Source organism: Dreissena polymorpha, chromosome 3 (assembly GCF_020536995.1).
Source record: "Dreissena polymorpha isolate Duluth1 chromosome 3, UMN_Dpol_1.0, whole genome shotgun sequence".
Lineage (NCBI taxonomy): Eukaryota > Metazoa > Mollusca > Bivalvia > Myida > Dreissenidae > Dreissena > Dreissena polymorpha.
In genome coordinates, this window is record NC_068357.1 from 38727033 (window position 1) to 38745340 (window position 18308).

At 36.3% G+C, this 18308-nt stretch overlaps 1 protein-coding gene across 2 annotated transcripts in view; it reads left to right on the top strand.

Moving 5' to 3' along the window:
- Positions 1-18308, top strand: part of LOC127873700 (alpha-actinin-like) — a 60358-nt gene that overhangs the window by 22848 nt on the left and 19202 nt on the right. Inside the window, exons 5-16 of one of the 2 annotated variants that reach the window (XM_052417647.1) lie at positions 1520-1598; positions 9462-9543; positions 10504-10589; positions 11639-11731; positions 12232-12462; positions 13037-13113; positions 14048-14177; positions 15645-15736; positions 16337-16445; positions 16868-16930; positions 17191-17268; positions 17610-17765. In XM_052417647.1, the coding sequence (XP_052273607.1) occupies positions 1520-1598; positions 9462-9543; positions 10504-10589; positions 11639-11731; positions 12232-12462; positions 13037-13113; positions 14048-14177; positions 15645-15736; positions 16337-16445; positions 16868-16930; positions 17191-17268; positions 17610-17765 (1276 nt within the window). Of the gene's footprint in view, positions 1-1519; positions 1599-4120; positions 4200-9461; positions 9544-10503; positions 10590-11638; positions 11732-12231; positions 12463-13036; positions 13114-14047; positions 14178-15644; positions 15737-16336; positions 16446-16867; positions 16931-17190; positions 17269-17609; positions 17766-18308 lie in introns of both variants that reach the window. The other variant, XM_052417646.1, reaches the window with a different exon arrangement.

The following is an 18308-nucleotide window of genomic DNA, read 5'->3' on the forward strand; positions in this document are numbered from 1 at the left end:
CAAAAAGTTGTTTATTTTTGTCATTGCGTTATGCGCGCCATTCGCGTAGTCAAAATCAGTCAACAAAATTTTCCTCCCCTCTGACTTTGCCTCAATCACACCCCTGACTAAGAAGATCAGAGCTCCTATGTTATTTGGCCAATAGGCAAACAACCAGATCTTATGTTTTTACGTTTCTCATTTGATAGAAATGCCATAAACATATGGTATGAGCTGCATCATGTGAAAATGGTTCTTATACCATACATGGTAAACTAAGCTCCAAGCCAGCCTGCGCATTAACTGCAGGCTAATCTTGAATTACCCATAAAAGGCATTAGACTCATTTTTGCACGATCCTTCCTATTGGGAACTAGTCACTGTCATGAAGTGCCATGCAAAGTAAATGGGCTGTGCTCTGTGAAAAAGGGGTTTAATGCATGTGCGTAAAGTGTTGTCCAAGATTAGCCTGTGTAGTCTGCACAGGCTCATCAGTGACGACACTTTCTGCTTTTATGATATTATTCTTTCCAAGAAAGTCTCTTTTAAGCAATAATTAAGTAAAGTGTTGTCCCTGATTAGCCTGTGCAGACTGCACAGGTTAATCTGGGAGGGCACTTTACGCACATGCATTAAACCTCTTTTTCACAGAGCACGGCCCAAATGTAGAGCTGACATTCCTATTAGTACCAAAATCAAACTACGTAAATCCTCTGAATTGAATGTTTGCTCCAAAGTATTACATGTAATAGAGAATATTTTTCACTAATAAAAAAAAAATGTTCACCTAGGATGGAATGTTTCTTTTGTTTAGATTTACATTTTATTTCCTGATTTGTATTATAACTACATTTGTACATACATGAACATTCTTTAGAAGAAATGTGCTGATACAGCAAGATCATGTGATAGAACAATTGTGTTTAAACTTCCTTGTTTTCCTATTGTTAATTTGCTGTTTTAAAGATAACAACCTAATAAAAAAAAAACAGTGAATAAGTTTTGTTTCAATTTCATATGAAAGATACAAAGTTGATCATCTGGTTACATGTTGTATTTTCTGTGTATCTAAAACTTACGATGCTATCCCATGCATAGGATGAATAAAATATTGTCTTATATCAAATAACATAACATTTAATTATTTACAATCAGATTTGCCTCAGGATGCATGAAGAATTTCCTTGTGGAGTTGTTTTTAAAGTAACCTTTTTGTTTCTGATGTGGCGTTATGTCTTATGAAATCTATTTTCAGGAGTTTACATCTTTTATTCTTTACCCTAGGTGGTAGCAGATATTGCAACATTTCTGTTTTCAGCAAAGTATGATTGATTCAATGGGACATCATATAATCGACATTCTTTAGAGGCTTATGTGTATTAAATGAGAGCCAAAAGTTCAAATAATGAGATTCTTTCTTCATTTCAGGAACTTAAAAATATCATTATGCCACAGTGACTAAGATAGAGATCACAATACCTTGATTCATGTCATGATGCCAACAATGTTGTGCTGTGAAAACTTTCATTATGCATTATAGCTGGAAAGATGGCTTGGCCTTCTGCGCCCTTATACATCGACATAGACCAGAACTTCTTGACATCTACAAACTTTCGAGGGTAATAATTGTCTGCCTGATGCCCCTGCCTGATTTTGTTGTGAATTTGAATTTGTAGCATATATGCACAGATTTGCATACTTTTATTTTCTATTTTGCAAAAAAGATTGGCACATAGACTTTAGAAGGAGCTTCCTTTTCTGCAGCAGACCAGCCTGCGTAATTGCTGGCCGCACATAGCATAGGACCCATTATTGTATGACATGGCTCATACAACTAAATATCAACTGAAAGCTGATAAATAATAGGAACAGGAAGATGTAGAAACAAAATCCTGTTATTCAAGAGTGTTGTTTATCACACGTTGTCCGGAAATTCAACACTGATTGTGCCGGATCAATAGTTTGAGTGGTCCATATGACTCCACTTCTAAAGTCTGTCAATGTCAAACTAGCTTCAATGGCAGGGACCCATATCATTTGAATGTTGTTTTTCTGTAATTAATAGCAAACATTTCCTAAACAAAATAGGAAAATTGTATTCAAGGGATTTCTTATACAAAAACACTTTAATCTGTTTTGAATGATCATCCATAAATATTATTCCAGTTTGAAAGACCTTATTCATTTCATAATATGTATAAACATATTTTACCAAGACATGTTCATGGATAGATCTAAATTGCAACTCTGTATTAATTGTGTTATTAATCTTGATACACAAAGTTTAAAAAATACTTAAAGTGGCTACAGTACTTCCTTATACCTTTTTATAATTAACTGGAAAAAGTAATTATACATGTACATAACACTTAGTCTATAAATATAAGTGAGCACTTAGTCTATAAATATTAGTGATTTTTTACCACAAAGGTCCACATTTACAACACAAAACACTTAAAGGATTATCCCAATCTTCAAACAACATATTGACCAATTATTTAAACTTAGCTTTTTAACTTAATAATGGATATGAATAATAGACTACTAATGTTACACAGAGTGTATTTCTTTAATAATATAAATTTTATCTATGAAATAAATATTAACACCTCATAATTTGATAAATATTTTGCTAGGCCATAATTAAAATAAACTTGAAAAAACAATATCATGCAACATAAGATACATCACATGCTTCATATGGGTAGCTGACATTGAAGTAATGCATGCAAGTTTTAAATACAGTTTGTAGTTTTACATTTTGAAAGTTTTGAATTTCTTTTTCTTTGCATTCAATTTCATTTACAGTGATTTGCAGGCAGAAGCTGTAGCATGGATTATTCATTTTTAGTTTTTGCTTGTTGGACATACAATTTTGATAAAGTTGTGTCAAAATATGTCATACAGCAACATGACAGAAAAAGACATTATGGCACTGACTTAACTCTTTCAGTGCTGGAATCGAAGGCCTTTGCAAACAGTTTGGATCCAGATGAGAAGCCACAGAATGTGGCGTCTCATCAGGATCCAAACTGTTTGCTATTCTGATTTTATTTTTTAATCGAAGAAAATGCTTTTTTCAGAAATTCAACAGATGACATTTTAGGAGACAACAAATTTCCCAGCATGCAAAGGGTTAATGATTATATAACAGATCAGCAATATTGTGCTTTCTATTTATAAATTGTTTGACAAATAAGTACAAAAATGGTTTATGTCTCAGTCTTGTTTTAACCTGTTTCATTTGAAAGTCAGTTCTGTTTACTGTAAAAATGTGATTTGGCAATATTGCAGATAGACAATTCTCTTATTAAATGAAAACAGATAGGTTATGTCCCGTATGGTCAGATGGTACGAGGCATATAGTGAATGGCAAGTCCATTTTCCAATCATTCTTCATACAAAGCTTTGAAACTTGAGTGGGCAATGTTTTTGAACTCTTACAACACACCCACACTTGACCTCATTTTGACCATGACATAAAACTTATTTAGAAAATATATATTCTTTGTTAACCCCATATGATGCATTTTGTCTAACATCAATAGTCAATAATGTTTTCTACAAAGCTTTGATACTTGCATACACTCATTTTTATCTTGACATTGTCCTATTTTTTGACTTATTCCAAGACAAAGGGATCAATTCTGACAAGGCTTTGACTTGGGACACATGCATTTATTAAACACAACATTTTGTTATTTGTTGATGTTTCTGTGCTGATAAGTCCATACACATACTTCAGAAAATATTTTGATGTAGCTGTTTTTGCTGTCTTGTTGCTGTATTGTTTTCTGCATGCAAGCACTTATAGAAAAAGGTCTAATATCATGCATGGTGCTGTAAAATACTTAAAAGATAAGGTGGGTAGCGTTCAAAAGTTAAAAAATAATGAATTCAACAATTTTTATGTTGTCTAATGACTACTCTGTGAGGTTAACAATTTGAATTATGATAAAACAGATGGAACCATGTTCAGCACCCTGCAATAAAGTTATAGACCTTTCCTTAGCATTGCATGATTGAATGATTGGGTAGCGTTCCTGTTATCGAAAGTTAGACCTGCATAGCTTTCTTGATTACATTTAGAATTTAAATACATTCGTTTTTTCAGTTTTTGCATGTTTTGCTTGTTCTTTAGTTTTAAAGATGGCTTGGCCTTCTGTGCACTCATTCACCGACATCGACCTGACTTGATTGACTATCATAAGCTCACCAAGGTAAGGTTGCATAGACCAGGGCAAGTTTAATACTTTAGTATGCGCAAACATTTTGTACTGCATGCACTCTTTTCTTGGGCTTAGGTAGTTAAGAAATATTCATGTTAATTTCTAACGTATGTTAATGTATTATATAATTGTTTTCATGTGATTAATCCTGCATTCTTGCTCTTTGGCAATGTAAAAGGATTATAGTATAGGTGGTTTATAGAAGCTATGTAATGCAATAGCATTTACAATTAGTAAAATCAATCAGGTGAACTGACCCAGTAAAATCATGTGATCTTAAGAAACTATTTACCTTCGAAATGTAAAACTATTTGATACTTGTTTGATTTTTAGCTCCACTGGCCAGAGGCCAGCGGGGCTTATGTCATGGTCCTGTGTTTGTCGTGCGTGTGTGCGTTTACTTTTCCTTAAAACATCTTCTCCTAAACTACTGGTCCAATTCTGATGAAATTTCTCCAGAATGTTCCTGGGGTGAACCTCTTTCAAATTTGTTCAAATTATGCCCCTGGGGTCAAATTTGACCCTGCCCTGGGGTCACAAAAATGAAAATTTGCTTATATAAGGCCTATTTTGTGAAAACTTTAAAAATCTTCTCGTCCATAACCATTGGGCCTAGGGCTTTCAAATTTGGTATGTAGAGACATCTAATAGTCCTCTTCCAAATTTCTTTAAATTTTGCCCCTGGGGTCAAATTTGACCCTGCCCCGGGGGTCACAAAATTGAATTTTATCCCTAGGGTCAAATTTGAACCTGCCCCGGGGGTCACAAAATTGAACGTATGCTTATATAATGCCTATTTTGTGAAAACTTAAAAAAAAATCTTGTCAATTACCATTAGGCATAGGGCTACACAATTTGGTATGTAGTGACATTGCATAGTCCTTCACTTAGTTTGTTCAAATTATGCCCCAGGAGTCAAATTTGACCCTGCCCTGGGGGCCACAAAATCGATTATATGCTTATATAGTGCCTATTTTGTGAAAACTTAAAAAATCTTCTTGTCCTTAACCATAAGGCATAGGGCTACCAAATTTGGTATGTAGTGACATCTAAAAGTTCTCTACCAAGTTTGTTCATATTTTGCCCCTTGGGTCAAATTTGACCCTGCCCGGGGGGGTCACAAAACTGAACATACACTTATAAGGGGCCTATTTTGTGAAAACTTTAAAAATCTTCTTGTCCATAACCATTGGGCCTAGGGCTACCAAATTTGGTATGTAGTGACATCTAATAAACCTCTACCAAATTTGTTCAAATACTGCCTCTGGGGTCAACTTTGACCCTGCCCTGGGGGGTCACAAAATTGAATAAACGCTTATAAAGCGCTTATTTTGTGAAATCTTTAAGAATCTTCTTGTCGAAAACCATTCAGACTATGGCTACCAAATTTGGTATGCAGTTACATCTTATAGTCCTCTACCAAGTTTGTTCAAATTATGCCCTTTGGGTCAAATTTGACCCTGACCCGCAGGTCACAAAATTGAACATTATATACGCTTATATCTTGCTTATTTTGTGAAAACTTTTAAAATATTCTTGTCCTTAACTCTAGGACCTAGGGCTACCATATTTTGTATGTACATGTAGTGAGATATACTGTGAAACCATTTATTTTCGTCGGCACAAAATTTCGCCCTTTCATAAAAATGACTATTTCGTCCGCTCTTAAATTCGTCCATTTCTGGTTTTGGAAAAAAAAACGTCAGATTTGTTTGTAATACATGTAATACGCGGTTGCGAAAAAATCGTAATAAAACCAAAGGTACGGGTTTTTATGTATATGTACAAAAATAGTAGATGCAGTTAAAACCAAACAACTAAACACAAATCAAAATGTTCTTTATTAATTTGTAACAAAGCGCAGAATATATTTCAGTCAGGTGTTGATCACACATCGTCATATTTTAATTGCGTTAAATAGTATTGTCTTTAATCCGGATTCGCCGCGTGTAGGCTGTATAATCTGCAACACCCCTGAAAAACACAATACACACAATGGGTAATAAAGTTGTTAACAATTAGCGCTAATCAACACTATTATACCTAAACGAAGTCGACGCATTCGATACAGCCTTATTGCATTCGCGTTTTACAGGAAATGTCAGTTGTCAGTACACTGTATAATGAACACCCCTTTGTGTCAAAACCGGATTTAACTTGAGTGTGAATAGTCGACTGTTTCATGTTCTTTGTATCAATACCATCTGTGTATCTGTATTTTAAGTATACCAGTCAACAAATAAGGTGCGCGCTTCTGCATATGGGTATTCGGATGTTCAAAAAATTGACCTACGGTTTAGCGTTCACGCCGTCGAACGCATTAAGCAATATAACTCGTTTTTTTTTCACTATTTCTTTATTTGCAAAAAACACTAGTGGCTTATAACTTACCTTGCAATCTTTTTTTTCTCGCATTTTGCGAGTGTGCGAGTGTTAATTTCGAGACCTGTGTATATGCGTGGATTACGCTGGATTTAAATGCCTCATGCCTACGGTAATTCAGTCTTATTTGTTTCAAATATGGGACATGATTGTTCGTCCGGATCTTGAATTCGTCCATCGGTCGAAGGACGAAAAAGGCGAAAATTAATGTCGGACGAATAATAATGGTTTCACAGTAGTAGTCCTCTACAAAGTTTGCTCAAATTATGCCCCTGGGGTTAAATTTGACCAAGCCGAGGGGTCACAAAAGTGTACATGTGTTTAAGTAGGGCCTATATTTAAGTATTTGCACATGCAGAGAATATTTGTTTCAGCCTTTTTTCAGCAGTGGAGCGATACAGGGCCATCATGGCCCTCTTGTATATACAAAATACAATCAATGTTATCTTATTTCATATTAACAGAGAATTTAGAATTCATGTAAAGTACATTGTAATGTAGACTTTCTCTTTTTTGCTCCCAATACTATTGAGGTGTGTATTTTACTTCCTTCATAACACAATTGTTAAGCTCTTGGCAAGGCTATTGCTTTCAGTTACAATCAAAACAAACTCACTACAATCTAAGGGTCACTGACTGCCTATGACTTGTACATACCTGATACCCATTCACTCTATATGAGCCTTACTCTAGCAAATCGGGCCTTAACCCTTTGCATGCTGGGAAATTTGTCGTCTGCTAAAATGTTGTCAGCTGAATTTTTAAAATTAGCATTTTCTTCATTTTTTTTTTAAAGAATACTATCATAATAGCAAACAGTTTGGATCCTGATGAGACGCCACGTTCTGTGGCGTCTTGTCTGGATCCAAACTGTTTGCAAAGGCCTTCAAAATTCGGTTCCAGCACTGAAAGAGTTAATGCATGTGAGTGTAACTGGATTTTCAAGAGAAGAGAAGATCGAAAAAAAATACAGTAAAAGGGGACAGTGTTGTCCCTTATTAATCTGGGCTGGCTGGGACGACACTTGGATTAAATCTAGTTTTCCTAGAGCGCATTATATATTGCATGTCCTTGGATGGTCGTGTTGTTTTACTTTGTTTATTGTCCACTTAATGTAGATTATTTATGCAGATAGCAATGTATCCTTCTTCCTTCCGTTTTCACTTCTACTGAAGCAATCTTAAATAATCAGTAAACATCATATTAGCAATCAATCTTAAAATCCTTGTTACTAAATAGAGTAGGAAGCATCTTGACATACAAACAGGATGCACACTTCATTTCTTGAACAATCTTAAACCATTTGAGTCTAGTTAGATGTGATGAATTAATATTTTGTGTTCTTAATTCTAATTTAACACTTTTCTGGTGCTCTGTGATATTTAACATGATATTGAAATTCACCACTTTTGTACTTTTCACAGTACTTTTGTCAATAATTGCATGTCATCTTAATGAATAGGACTTCAGCAAAAAGTAATGATGTTTCTAGATAGTTTCCTGTTCTTAGACTGACCTGCATCATGTTACATTTCATAAAAATAGGGAACTAAAATGTAAAATGAAGCAGCAGGTGGAAAAACTGCCTTGTTTAAGCTTATTTACATGTATTCATATTCAGCACATTCTATTTATGCCACAACCTTTTGATTTAGGTACATGTGCAGATAATCAATTATCATGCTTAACAAAACTTTTCAAATGTTAACTTCAATCCACCAGGAGTTGCCTCCCTTTCAGATATCGCTAATGAAGTTTGTCATAAAGATTGTTTTAACCCTTTCCCACTCAGAAGCGAAGTGAATATGGCTTTTGCAACCAGCATAAAACCAAAACAGCATGCGAGTGACTAGCAGCCTGTTCAGGTTTTATGCTGTTTGCTGCTCATCAGTATCTCAGGGTTGAAAATGAAGCCTTTAAAACTTGAATTTAGTAAGACAGGTCTTTAATTAAATTTAACTTTTTAAGGGACTACAAATGCGTCAAAATACGTATCTTAGTGGTTAAGGGTTAATCTCTGATATTAATAATTCCAGAATTGTATGCATATAGTAAAGTATAGTTGTATAATATGAACACGTAAGTGCTTGGTTGTAGGGTTAGTAAAAATTATCTTAGTTAATTGTAATATGAAAACGTAAATGCTTGGTTATAGCGTTAGTAAAAATTATCTTAGTTAATTGTTTCTGCACAACATCTAGTGAACACGTTGACCTAAGATCATCCAAATGTGTACTGGTAAGAAAAGGAAGATGCTTGTCAGCATGGGGACAAATGGGGTCATAGGTCAAGGTCACAGGGGCTTAATCCTTTCCCACTTGGTAGCTAAATGAAAATGGCCATGTGCAAACTAATACCAGCACAGGCTGTGAGTAACTCGCACTCTGTTCATGTTTTATGCTTTTTGCTGCTCATCAGTATCTAAAGGTTGAAACTGAAACCCTTAAAACTTGGATCTAGTAAGAAAGGCCTTTAATTAAATATAACTTTCGAAGGGACTACTACTGTGTTAAAATACGTATCTAAGTGGTAATGGGTTAAACAATCAAAAATGTTTCCAACAGATATCTGTAAAACATTAAATGCTAGGTTTGTAAGTATACTGGTAAGTTTTTAGAGACAGAAAACCCCTACTAATTTTGAGATCATTGTACATTTGAAAGATAAAACAAAATATCACATATTGACAACTTGGCTGAAATTTAGGAGCTATGGAATATACCTTATTGACAAACATTCTGTGTTTCTTACAAACTAATATCTTAAAAGTTCAATTAAAACGTAATAATAATAATAACACTGATCTAGCTATTTAAAAATGTGTCTTCATCTAGAAAATCTTTTAATACCAGTTCTGTGTGCTGTTTTCAGGATAATCCAATTGAGAACTTGAACACAGCCTTCGATGTGGCCGAGAAACATTTGGACATCCCACGCATGTTGGATGCAGAAGGTACCCTAGTCTTATATGACTCTGCCTCATGCTGTGGCTGATTGAATGTTGCCACTGTGTGTGTGATTGAGTCTTTGTAATGTGAAATTGCTCTGACCTTTTTAACCAGGTTTTCCGAAGGAAAAAACTGGTTATTAGATTGGCGAATGCGGGCGGGCTGGCTGGCTGGCTGGCTGGCTGGCGGGCTGGCGGAACAAGCTTGTCCGGGCCATAACTATGTCGTTCATTGTCAGATTTTAAAATCATTTGGCACATTTGTTCACCATCATTGGACTGTGTGTCGCGCGAAATAATTACGTTGATATCTCCAAGGTCAAGGTCACACTTTGAGTTCAAAGGTCAAAAATGGCCATAAATGAGCTTGTCCTGGCCATAACTATGTCATTCATTGTGAGATTTTAAAATCATTTGGCACATTTGTTCACCATCATGGTACGGTGTGTCGCACGAAAGAATCATGTCAATATCTCCAATGTCAAGGTCGCCACGACTAAAAATAGATTATTTTTTTTTAAACAAACTTACAAAGGGGGTTAATTTTGTTTGTTCATTTCAAAAGTTCAGTTTGAGTTTTCTCCCTTTATCCGATTTTTTTTTCACAATGAAAACCTGGTTTTGTGACAATTTTGTCCCTTGTTGTTTCTTAGACTCAGACTATAATGTAAATGGTTCACTCAGTTGACTGTGAAAATGTTCTTACCATGTTGTGTACCAAATTAAAATCATCTTTCTTTTTGTTTGAAAAATTCATAATTCAGAGCGTAGCCCTATTTTTGTATTGGTGTAATTTTAAAGAACTTCCTAATTATTATATTTTGAAATGGCAACAATTGGGTCCTTTGGTAGGGCTTAGTAAGAACTTACACAGGCCCCAAAGTTTGAGACCTGTAATTTTATTTTTGACCAACTCATGTGTCATAGTTCTTATGGCATGTAGCTTATGTTATTCCCTTTTTGCAGACATGGTGAACTCTGCCAAGCCAGATGAGAGGTCAGTGATGACCTATGTCTCCGCATACTACCATGCCTTTTCTGGGGCTCAGCAGGTACGACCTACTAGGGCTTTTTTATGCTCCCCGAAATAAAATTTCGGCGGAGCATATAGTTGCCAGTTTGTCCTTCCTTACTTACTTCCTTACTTCCTTCCGTCACACTTTTGCTACCGTTTCTCATAGCGCCTTCAATACTTTACCAATCGCTTTCATATTTGGCATGTAGGTACCTTGCATGGACCTCTACCTTTTGATGAGGTTTGAGGTCACTGGGGTCAAGGTCACCGAGGCTTATAATAAGAATTCCTTCCGTCACACTTTTGCTACCGTTTCTCATAGCGCCCTTCAATACTTTACCAATCGCTTTCATATTTCGCATGTAGGTACCTTGCATGGACCTCTACCTTTTGATGACGCTTGATGTCATTTGGGGTCAAGGTCACCAAGGCTAATAATAGATTTTTTTAGGTAGTTATTAACACATAGATTGACAAAGCGCATCATCGGGGAGCATCCATCGTTTTCAACGATACTTGTTTTTATCTATTTTTGTGAAGCGGCCTGTGGGCCGTGAACAAAATGAGTTGCAAACTTTTCAAAATCGTTAAATATTTAGTCTACAATTTCTTTAAATTGTGAAAAGACAAGTTCTGATTTTTGTTTTCAATTGTGAGAAGAAAAAGTTGTAAAATTGTAAAAAAAAAGGCCTGCCCACTGTAAATATTACATGCATGCCATTTGATTCAAGCAGTCATACTTTCTTAAGAACAAGAACATCTTCAAAAAAAGGGGGGGGGGGAAAGTCTTCTGAAATCTGTTAGGAGTAACTATGTCAATTGCACAATTTGATGACAGTTTATGCAAACCAGTTGTACAATTCTAAAAGGGTGGTGAGTAACAGAATTATTAAAGATGCAAGATCCCAAAAAATTATGTTAATAAATTATTGTCTTAATAACCTTACAGAAGATGCATATTGTAGTAAAGTCAAGGCTTACTCAGCCATTCCCATAAGTAATCCAAAGGCGACAAATAGGCTGAAAAAATTTCAGTTTGGCAAATAATAATGGTCTTAAAGTGATTTATGTTCTATTATCTTGCAGGCAGAGACTGCGGCCAACAGGATCTGCAAGGTGTTGAAGGTCAACCAGGAAAATGAACGACTCATGGAGGAATACGAGAGACTCGCCAGTGACGTAAGTACGCTAGGTTGGGGATCAATCTTACAGTTGAACCCTTTCCCCCCATAATAAGCAATGTGAAAATGGCTTGTGAAACCAGCATAAAACCCGAACATCTGTAACTTGCAGTCTGTTCAGGTTTTATGCTGTTTGCTGCTCATCAGTATCTAAGGGTTGGAAGCATTTAAAATTTGAATTTAGTAATAAAGGTATTTAATAAAATTTAACTTTATGGGACTACAAATGCGTCAAAATACGTATCTAAGTGGTAAAAGGTTAAATATGATTTTATATTGAAGTATGCTGAATTTTCAAATACAGATTTGGCAGTGTTGTGACCATGCATATTATGAAAGTTCATAGTGATTTATTTTATTTTAAAATTTATATGTAAAATAACATGATAAAATCATTCTTAATGTTTATCCACATCAACAGCGACTGTAAAATGTTAAAAATCAATATTCAACAACCTGTTATAATAATTGTAAATAATAAACTTTTATTTCCAATAGTTGTTGGCCTGGATCAGAAAGACAACACCATGGCTTGAAAACCGCACGACAGACAACACCCTGCCAGGAACACAACGCAAATTGGACGAGTTCCGTGACTACCGCCGCAAACACAAGCCACCCAAGCTAGAGGACAAAGCTAGGCTGGAGAACAGCTTCAACACGCTGCAGACCCGACTCAGGCTTAGCAACAGGCCTGCCTACCTGCCCACTGAGGGGAAAATGGTCTCCGTAAGTAGATTGGGATGATTGGGGATGCTGGAAATAGTGATGTAGCTGATGTGGAACAGTATCTGAAAGTTGTGTTTTGCAAATACATGTATAGCACAATTAAATGGGTACATGTTCACAAAAGAAAAACTACAGACATGCTATTCACTAACAGTTTATTGTGCCTTGTTTTAAAACATGATGGGTGTTTCCCAAATGTTGTTTTACAGCCGTTAATATGGATATGAATTTCGCATGTAGACACACAGAATTCCAATCTTGATTTTTTTAAACCATAATTTAAGTCAGAAACAGGGCTTAATGCATGTGTGTTGTGTTGTCTCAGATTAGTATGTGTAGTCTGCACAGGCTAATTAGGGACAATGTTTTCCGCTTTGAGTACTTTTTTGTTATGAAGAGATTTCTTTTAAATACAAAATCCATAAAATCAGAAATTGTAGGTCTGAACAGGCTTATCTGGGACTACACTTTATGCTCAGGGATTGAACCCCGATTTGCCAAAGGGCAAATGTATTGGTAAATAATTTATAAATGCTGATACTGTGTGTTTGCTGAGTGAGTGGTTTTTCTACAGGACATTGCCAATGCCTGGAAGGGACTGGAGACTGCTGAGAAAGGCTTTGAAGAATGGCTGCTGTCAGAGCTGCAGAGGTAATGTGCTACCACCTAGATTTGTTAATACTGTGGTATTACATCGCAGTTGTCATTGACCAAGATAAAGGCAAATTAGTATTCAGCAGTAGTTTAAATGCATGATGCAAGAAAAATGTTGTCATAGAATTTAATAATGCTAAGTGATTTTTAGCTCGGCAGTTTTCGGAGAAAACCTGAGGTATTGTCATAGCCAGCTCGTTGTGTCGTCCGCTGTCCGCATCGTGCTAAAACCTTAACGTTTTGTCAAGGTTTTGAACATTGGCTCTAAAATCAAAGTGCTTCCACCTACAACTTCGAAACTTCATATGTAGCTGCACCTTGATGAGTTCTACACGCCACACCTATTTTTGGGTCACTAGGTCAAAGGTCAAGGTCCTTGTGACCTCTAAAAAAAATAGAAAAAATCTGACAAGCTTTCATTTATTCAAAAATGCATGCGCAGCAGAGCGTTGGCACCCGTTATGTGCTGCTCTTGTTAATACAGTATTTTAGATGTCAAAACATTAAATATTATTGCACATTTGTGTTGAAAATGAAGGACAAAAATGCGACTTCAGTGTTATTTGGAAGATAAAATCTCTTCTTTCAGCTGATTTGTCCATTTGTTATTGCAAGTAGAAGTTATAAACAATACTGCCCAAGTAAACTGTATCATTTTGGGAATGCAAGTTCTGCTGAAATATTACAAGAAGCTTGAAGGCTTTAGCTTAAGTAGGAGTGGAAAAATGGGAAAGCATAGATACTTTGGCTTCAGTTTTCCCACGTGTCTCCATAGCTCCCAACTGTTGGCTAGTGTGCTCAGATTTGAGCGTCTTGTCCTTCCTTTAAATTAAATATTTCATAAATCAGAAAGTTACCCTGATTGGTCTGTGCAAACTAAACAGCAGACTAATATGGGACAAAACTTTACGCACATTTCTGATATGCGCAGGTTGGAGCGTCTGGACCACCTGGCCCAGAAGTTCCGCCACCGCTGTGAGATCCATGAGGACTGGGCGGAGGGCAAGGAGGAGATGCTGCAGAGTCAGGACTTCAAACGATGCAGGCTCAACGATGTTAAGGTACCATAACACTTTCTTACTACTTATTAGTTGCAAATATATTTATGCTTAAATTTATTGAAAGCCCAAGGCTTATTGAAACACTCTAGAGTCTGTTTCCTGGTTGTCTGTTTCTATAAAAGCATAATTATTTAGGTTAGTAGTTTAAATTACCGCAAAGATTGCTTGCATTCAAAGATATTTGCCTTTGAACATAGCCTGTGCAAGGTTTTGAGTATAGTTTGGGACGAATCTCTTAATTCTCTATGAACTGTATTTTTGTGTTACAGTACAGATATTTATTTTCTAGCCCCATCTGTGAATAATCTTAAGTACAAACTTATTCTGTAAGTGAATAAAAATCAAAGCATAGTGTGGGCTTAGTGAATGTGCACAAAGTGTCGTCTAAGATTAGTGCAGTTTGCTCAGGCTAATCAGGGACGACACATTCTGCCTGGACTGATTTTTATGTCCCCCACTGTAGTAGTGGGAGACATATTGTTTTTGCCCTGTCTGTTGGTCTGTTGGTCTGTTGGTTGGTTGGTCTGTTGGTTGGTTTGCGCCAACTTTAACATTTGCAATAACTTTTGCAATATTGAAGATAGGAACTTGATATTTGGCATGCATATGTATCTCATGGAGCTGCACATTTTGAGTGGTGAAAGGTCAAGGTCATCCTTCAAGGTCAAATATATGGGTCAAAATCGCTCATTTAATGTACACTTTAACAGTATTTCAATATTCAAGATAGCAACTTCATATTTGGCATGCATGTGTATCTCATGGAGCTGCACAATTTGAGTGGTGAAAGGTCAAGGTCATCCTTCAAGGTCAGATGTCAAATATATGTGGCCAAAATCGCTCATTTTATGAGTACTTTTGCAATATTGAAGATAGCAACTTGATATTTGGCATGCATGTGTATCTCATGGAGCTGCACATTTTGAGTGGTAAAAGGTCAAGGTCAAGGTCATCCTTCAAGGTCAGAGGTCAAATATATGTGGCCCAAATCGCTAATTTTATGCATACTTTTGCAATATTGAAGATAGCAACTTGATATTTGGAATGCATGGGTATCTAATGGAGCTGCATATTTTTAGTGGTGAAAGGTCAAGGTCATCCTTCAAGGTCAAATATATGGGTCAAAATTGCTCATGTAATGTCACTTCTGCATAATTGAAGCTAGCAATTTTATATTTGAAATGCATGTGTATCTCATGGAGCTGCACATTTTGAGTGGTAAAGGGTCAAGGTCAAGGTCATCCTACAAGGTCAAACATCATATAGGGGGACATTGTGTTTCACAAACACATCTAGTTTGTTTAGCAGACTCTTTCTTTTACTTACCAATTCCTTTAAAGAACAAAGTGTTGTCCCTGATTAGCCTGTGCAGACTGCGCAGGCTAATCTGGGACAAAATTAACACTCATGCATTAAGCCCAGTTTTCATAGAATGAGGGTCATATGGTGTGAATGTGTGTTCATCAGGCTATGAAGAAGAAACACGAGGCCTTTGAGAGTGACCTGGCGGCTCACCAGGACAGAGTGGAGCAGATTGCTGCAATCGCACAGGAACTCAAGTATGTGGGGCCATTAAACAGGCCGGGTTGGGTCATGTTGATCAGTGTTTCTGCAATAGCAAAAAAAAAATACCATACAATTTATTTGATGTAGAGGAGTTGAGCTTATAATTTCAAACAAACAATGTTAACCCATTTATGCCTAGTGGACTCTCCCATCCTTCTAAATTGAATCAATTTATTTCCAAAATTAGGGATGTCTAGTATATTTATATCTATATTTAGAATGTTTCTTACAGAAATTCCTTTAAGCAAACATTGCAGACCCTGATGAGACGCTGCATCATGTGGCATCTCATCTGGGTCTACGCTGTTTGCCAAGGCCTTTTTTCTAGACGCTAGGCATAAATGGGTTAATGTTTGTCATTTTAGCTTTATCCCTCCATTGCAAGTTTTGCTAAGTTTTTGTCAAGGTCAAGGAAAGGGTAAAGTTTCCAAGGGTTTGATGAACATGATAAAAACTCTTCTTATATTGCATGTCACCTCAGCCATTGTTATGGCAAATGTTTAACTTCAAATGTCTTTTGCATGGGCTGATTGATTGATTTATTGCCATAACTTGTCATGTTTACTTGAATTGTTGATGCTTTCTGTTTGCAGCGCGTTGCAGTACCATGATATTCTAGCAGTGAATACGCGATGCTCTCGTATCTGTGACCAATGGGACAGACTGGGCACCCTCACTTCCTCCAGGAGGGCAGCACTGGATGTGAGTAATGGGGACACAGTCTGACAATTAGCCAGCACTTTTCAGGCGTTGGATTTATCCGTTCTGATCCTCAGAATTTTCAACATTTAACATTTAAAGAAGTGTTTAAATTTGCAATATAACTTATGTTTGTAAAAGATTAGTTTTGTTGACATGTTTTTTTCCCCGTCATTTGCAGTGTTTCTGAATTCAGTTCCCCATGCATCTAAAAGATCTCCTCATTGTTATATATTCTTTCACTTCAATTTAATAACTCATATGGAATAAGTTCTTGACAGCCTACTTTTGATCTTGTCTTGTCGATAGTGAGATGCATCGTTGTTCCTTTAATAGTTTGTTGTTACTGTTTTGTAAAAATTGTTGTATAGTTTATTCATAAATATTAAAAATTGTTTTGAATTATTTGTATTATTTGATTTCAGGAGGCTGAAACCATTCTTGAAAAGATTGACTCTCTGCATTTAGAGTTTGCCAAACGTGCAGCAGTAAGTATGCAGACCTGTCAGATTGATTCACCTATATTACTGTATGTGCATGCACATCATTTATGTGTTAATAAATGAAATTAGTTTAAGGTTTGACTTCAGTATACATGTTTATAAAAGCAGTGTGCATATTCCTACAATTAAACTTTAAAGAGTGATTAATTGCACATTATTTAAGAATCATTCCTGTCTTTAGCAGTTCAACAACTGTGGAATGTGGGATAAATATTTGTGTACATAACAATCCTTTCTGCCCTCAGCCCTTCAACAACTGGCTGGACGGAGCCAAGGAAGATCTGTTGGACATGTTCATTGTGCACACAACTGAGGAGATACAGGTAGGTGGCAAACCCTCACTGTGGTGTCTCTTAGAGACCATAAGACCGACTTTTTCTTGGTTATAAAATATGCATTTGACCATTTATGGCCCACTTTTTCTATGTCCGTACTTTTTGTAAAGAGGATTTTTTTTCAGAAATTTTAGGTACGAGACATCTTTATTTATTTTTCGGTAATAAGTAGGCTTCTGCTATTTTATGTCTTTTACTGTGTTGCTATTAGAATTTTAGGGAGCTTGTAACAATTGAGAAAGGTTCTTTTTAAGTCAGTTATGGAATAAATTTTCGGAGATCATGTCACTTTAGACCAATGTTTCATGGTGTTTTCCATTGATTCCCAGGAGCTGTTTGAGGCCCATGAGCAGTTCAAGTCCACGCTGCCCGAGGCTGACAAGGAGTACAACTCCATCATGCGCCTCTCCCAGGAGGTGCTCCGTCTTTCATCCTCCATCGGCATCAACAACCCAGAGAACCCGTACACCACCGTAAACCCACAGGTATTGACACAGCTTACGCTGCCATTTCCCAAATCAGCCATTGGCTTAAAAGTAGCAAAGTTGGCTAGAGAAATGTCTATTTGGTGACTTTAAATCAGCTACAAATTAGCAAACTTTGTGTATAAAGTTTTCATTTGGCTACATTTTTTTTTATATAAACCTTATAAAACAGCTATAATTTGAAGAATGTTTATGTTGTGAGGTAAATTTGGCTACAGAAAGTTTTGAGCCAGGGGAAGCCCTGGGTAAGACTTGTAGGTTCCATGATGCCAGTCTGCCTCTTCCTTGGTGGACGGCCCTAAAGTTGAATGGTGTTGTAATTAAATGGTGGTACTAGGCCAGCCGCCATTGGTTAGGTTAAATATTTTGTTACAAAAATCCATGACTCTGGTATTGGCTTCCGCAGTTCTTAAATACTCAGTGGTTTTATGGTTGAAACATTCACTTGTCTGTGTTTTCTAAAAAAAAAATGGAAAAAAAGCTTTGCTTTATGCAGTGTTTAACCGCCATTTCTAAGCTAACTGTGTTTATTTCTTGGAATGT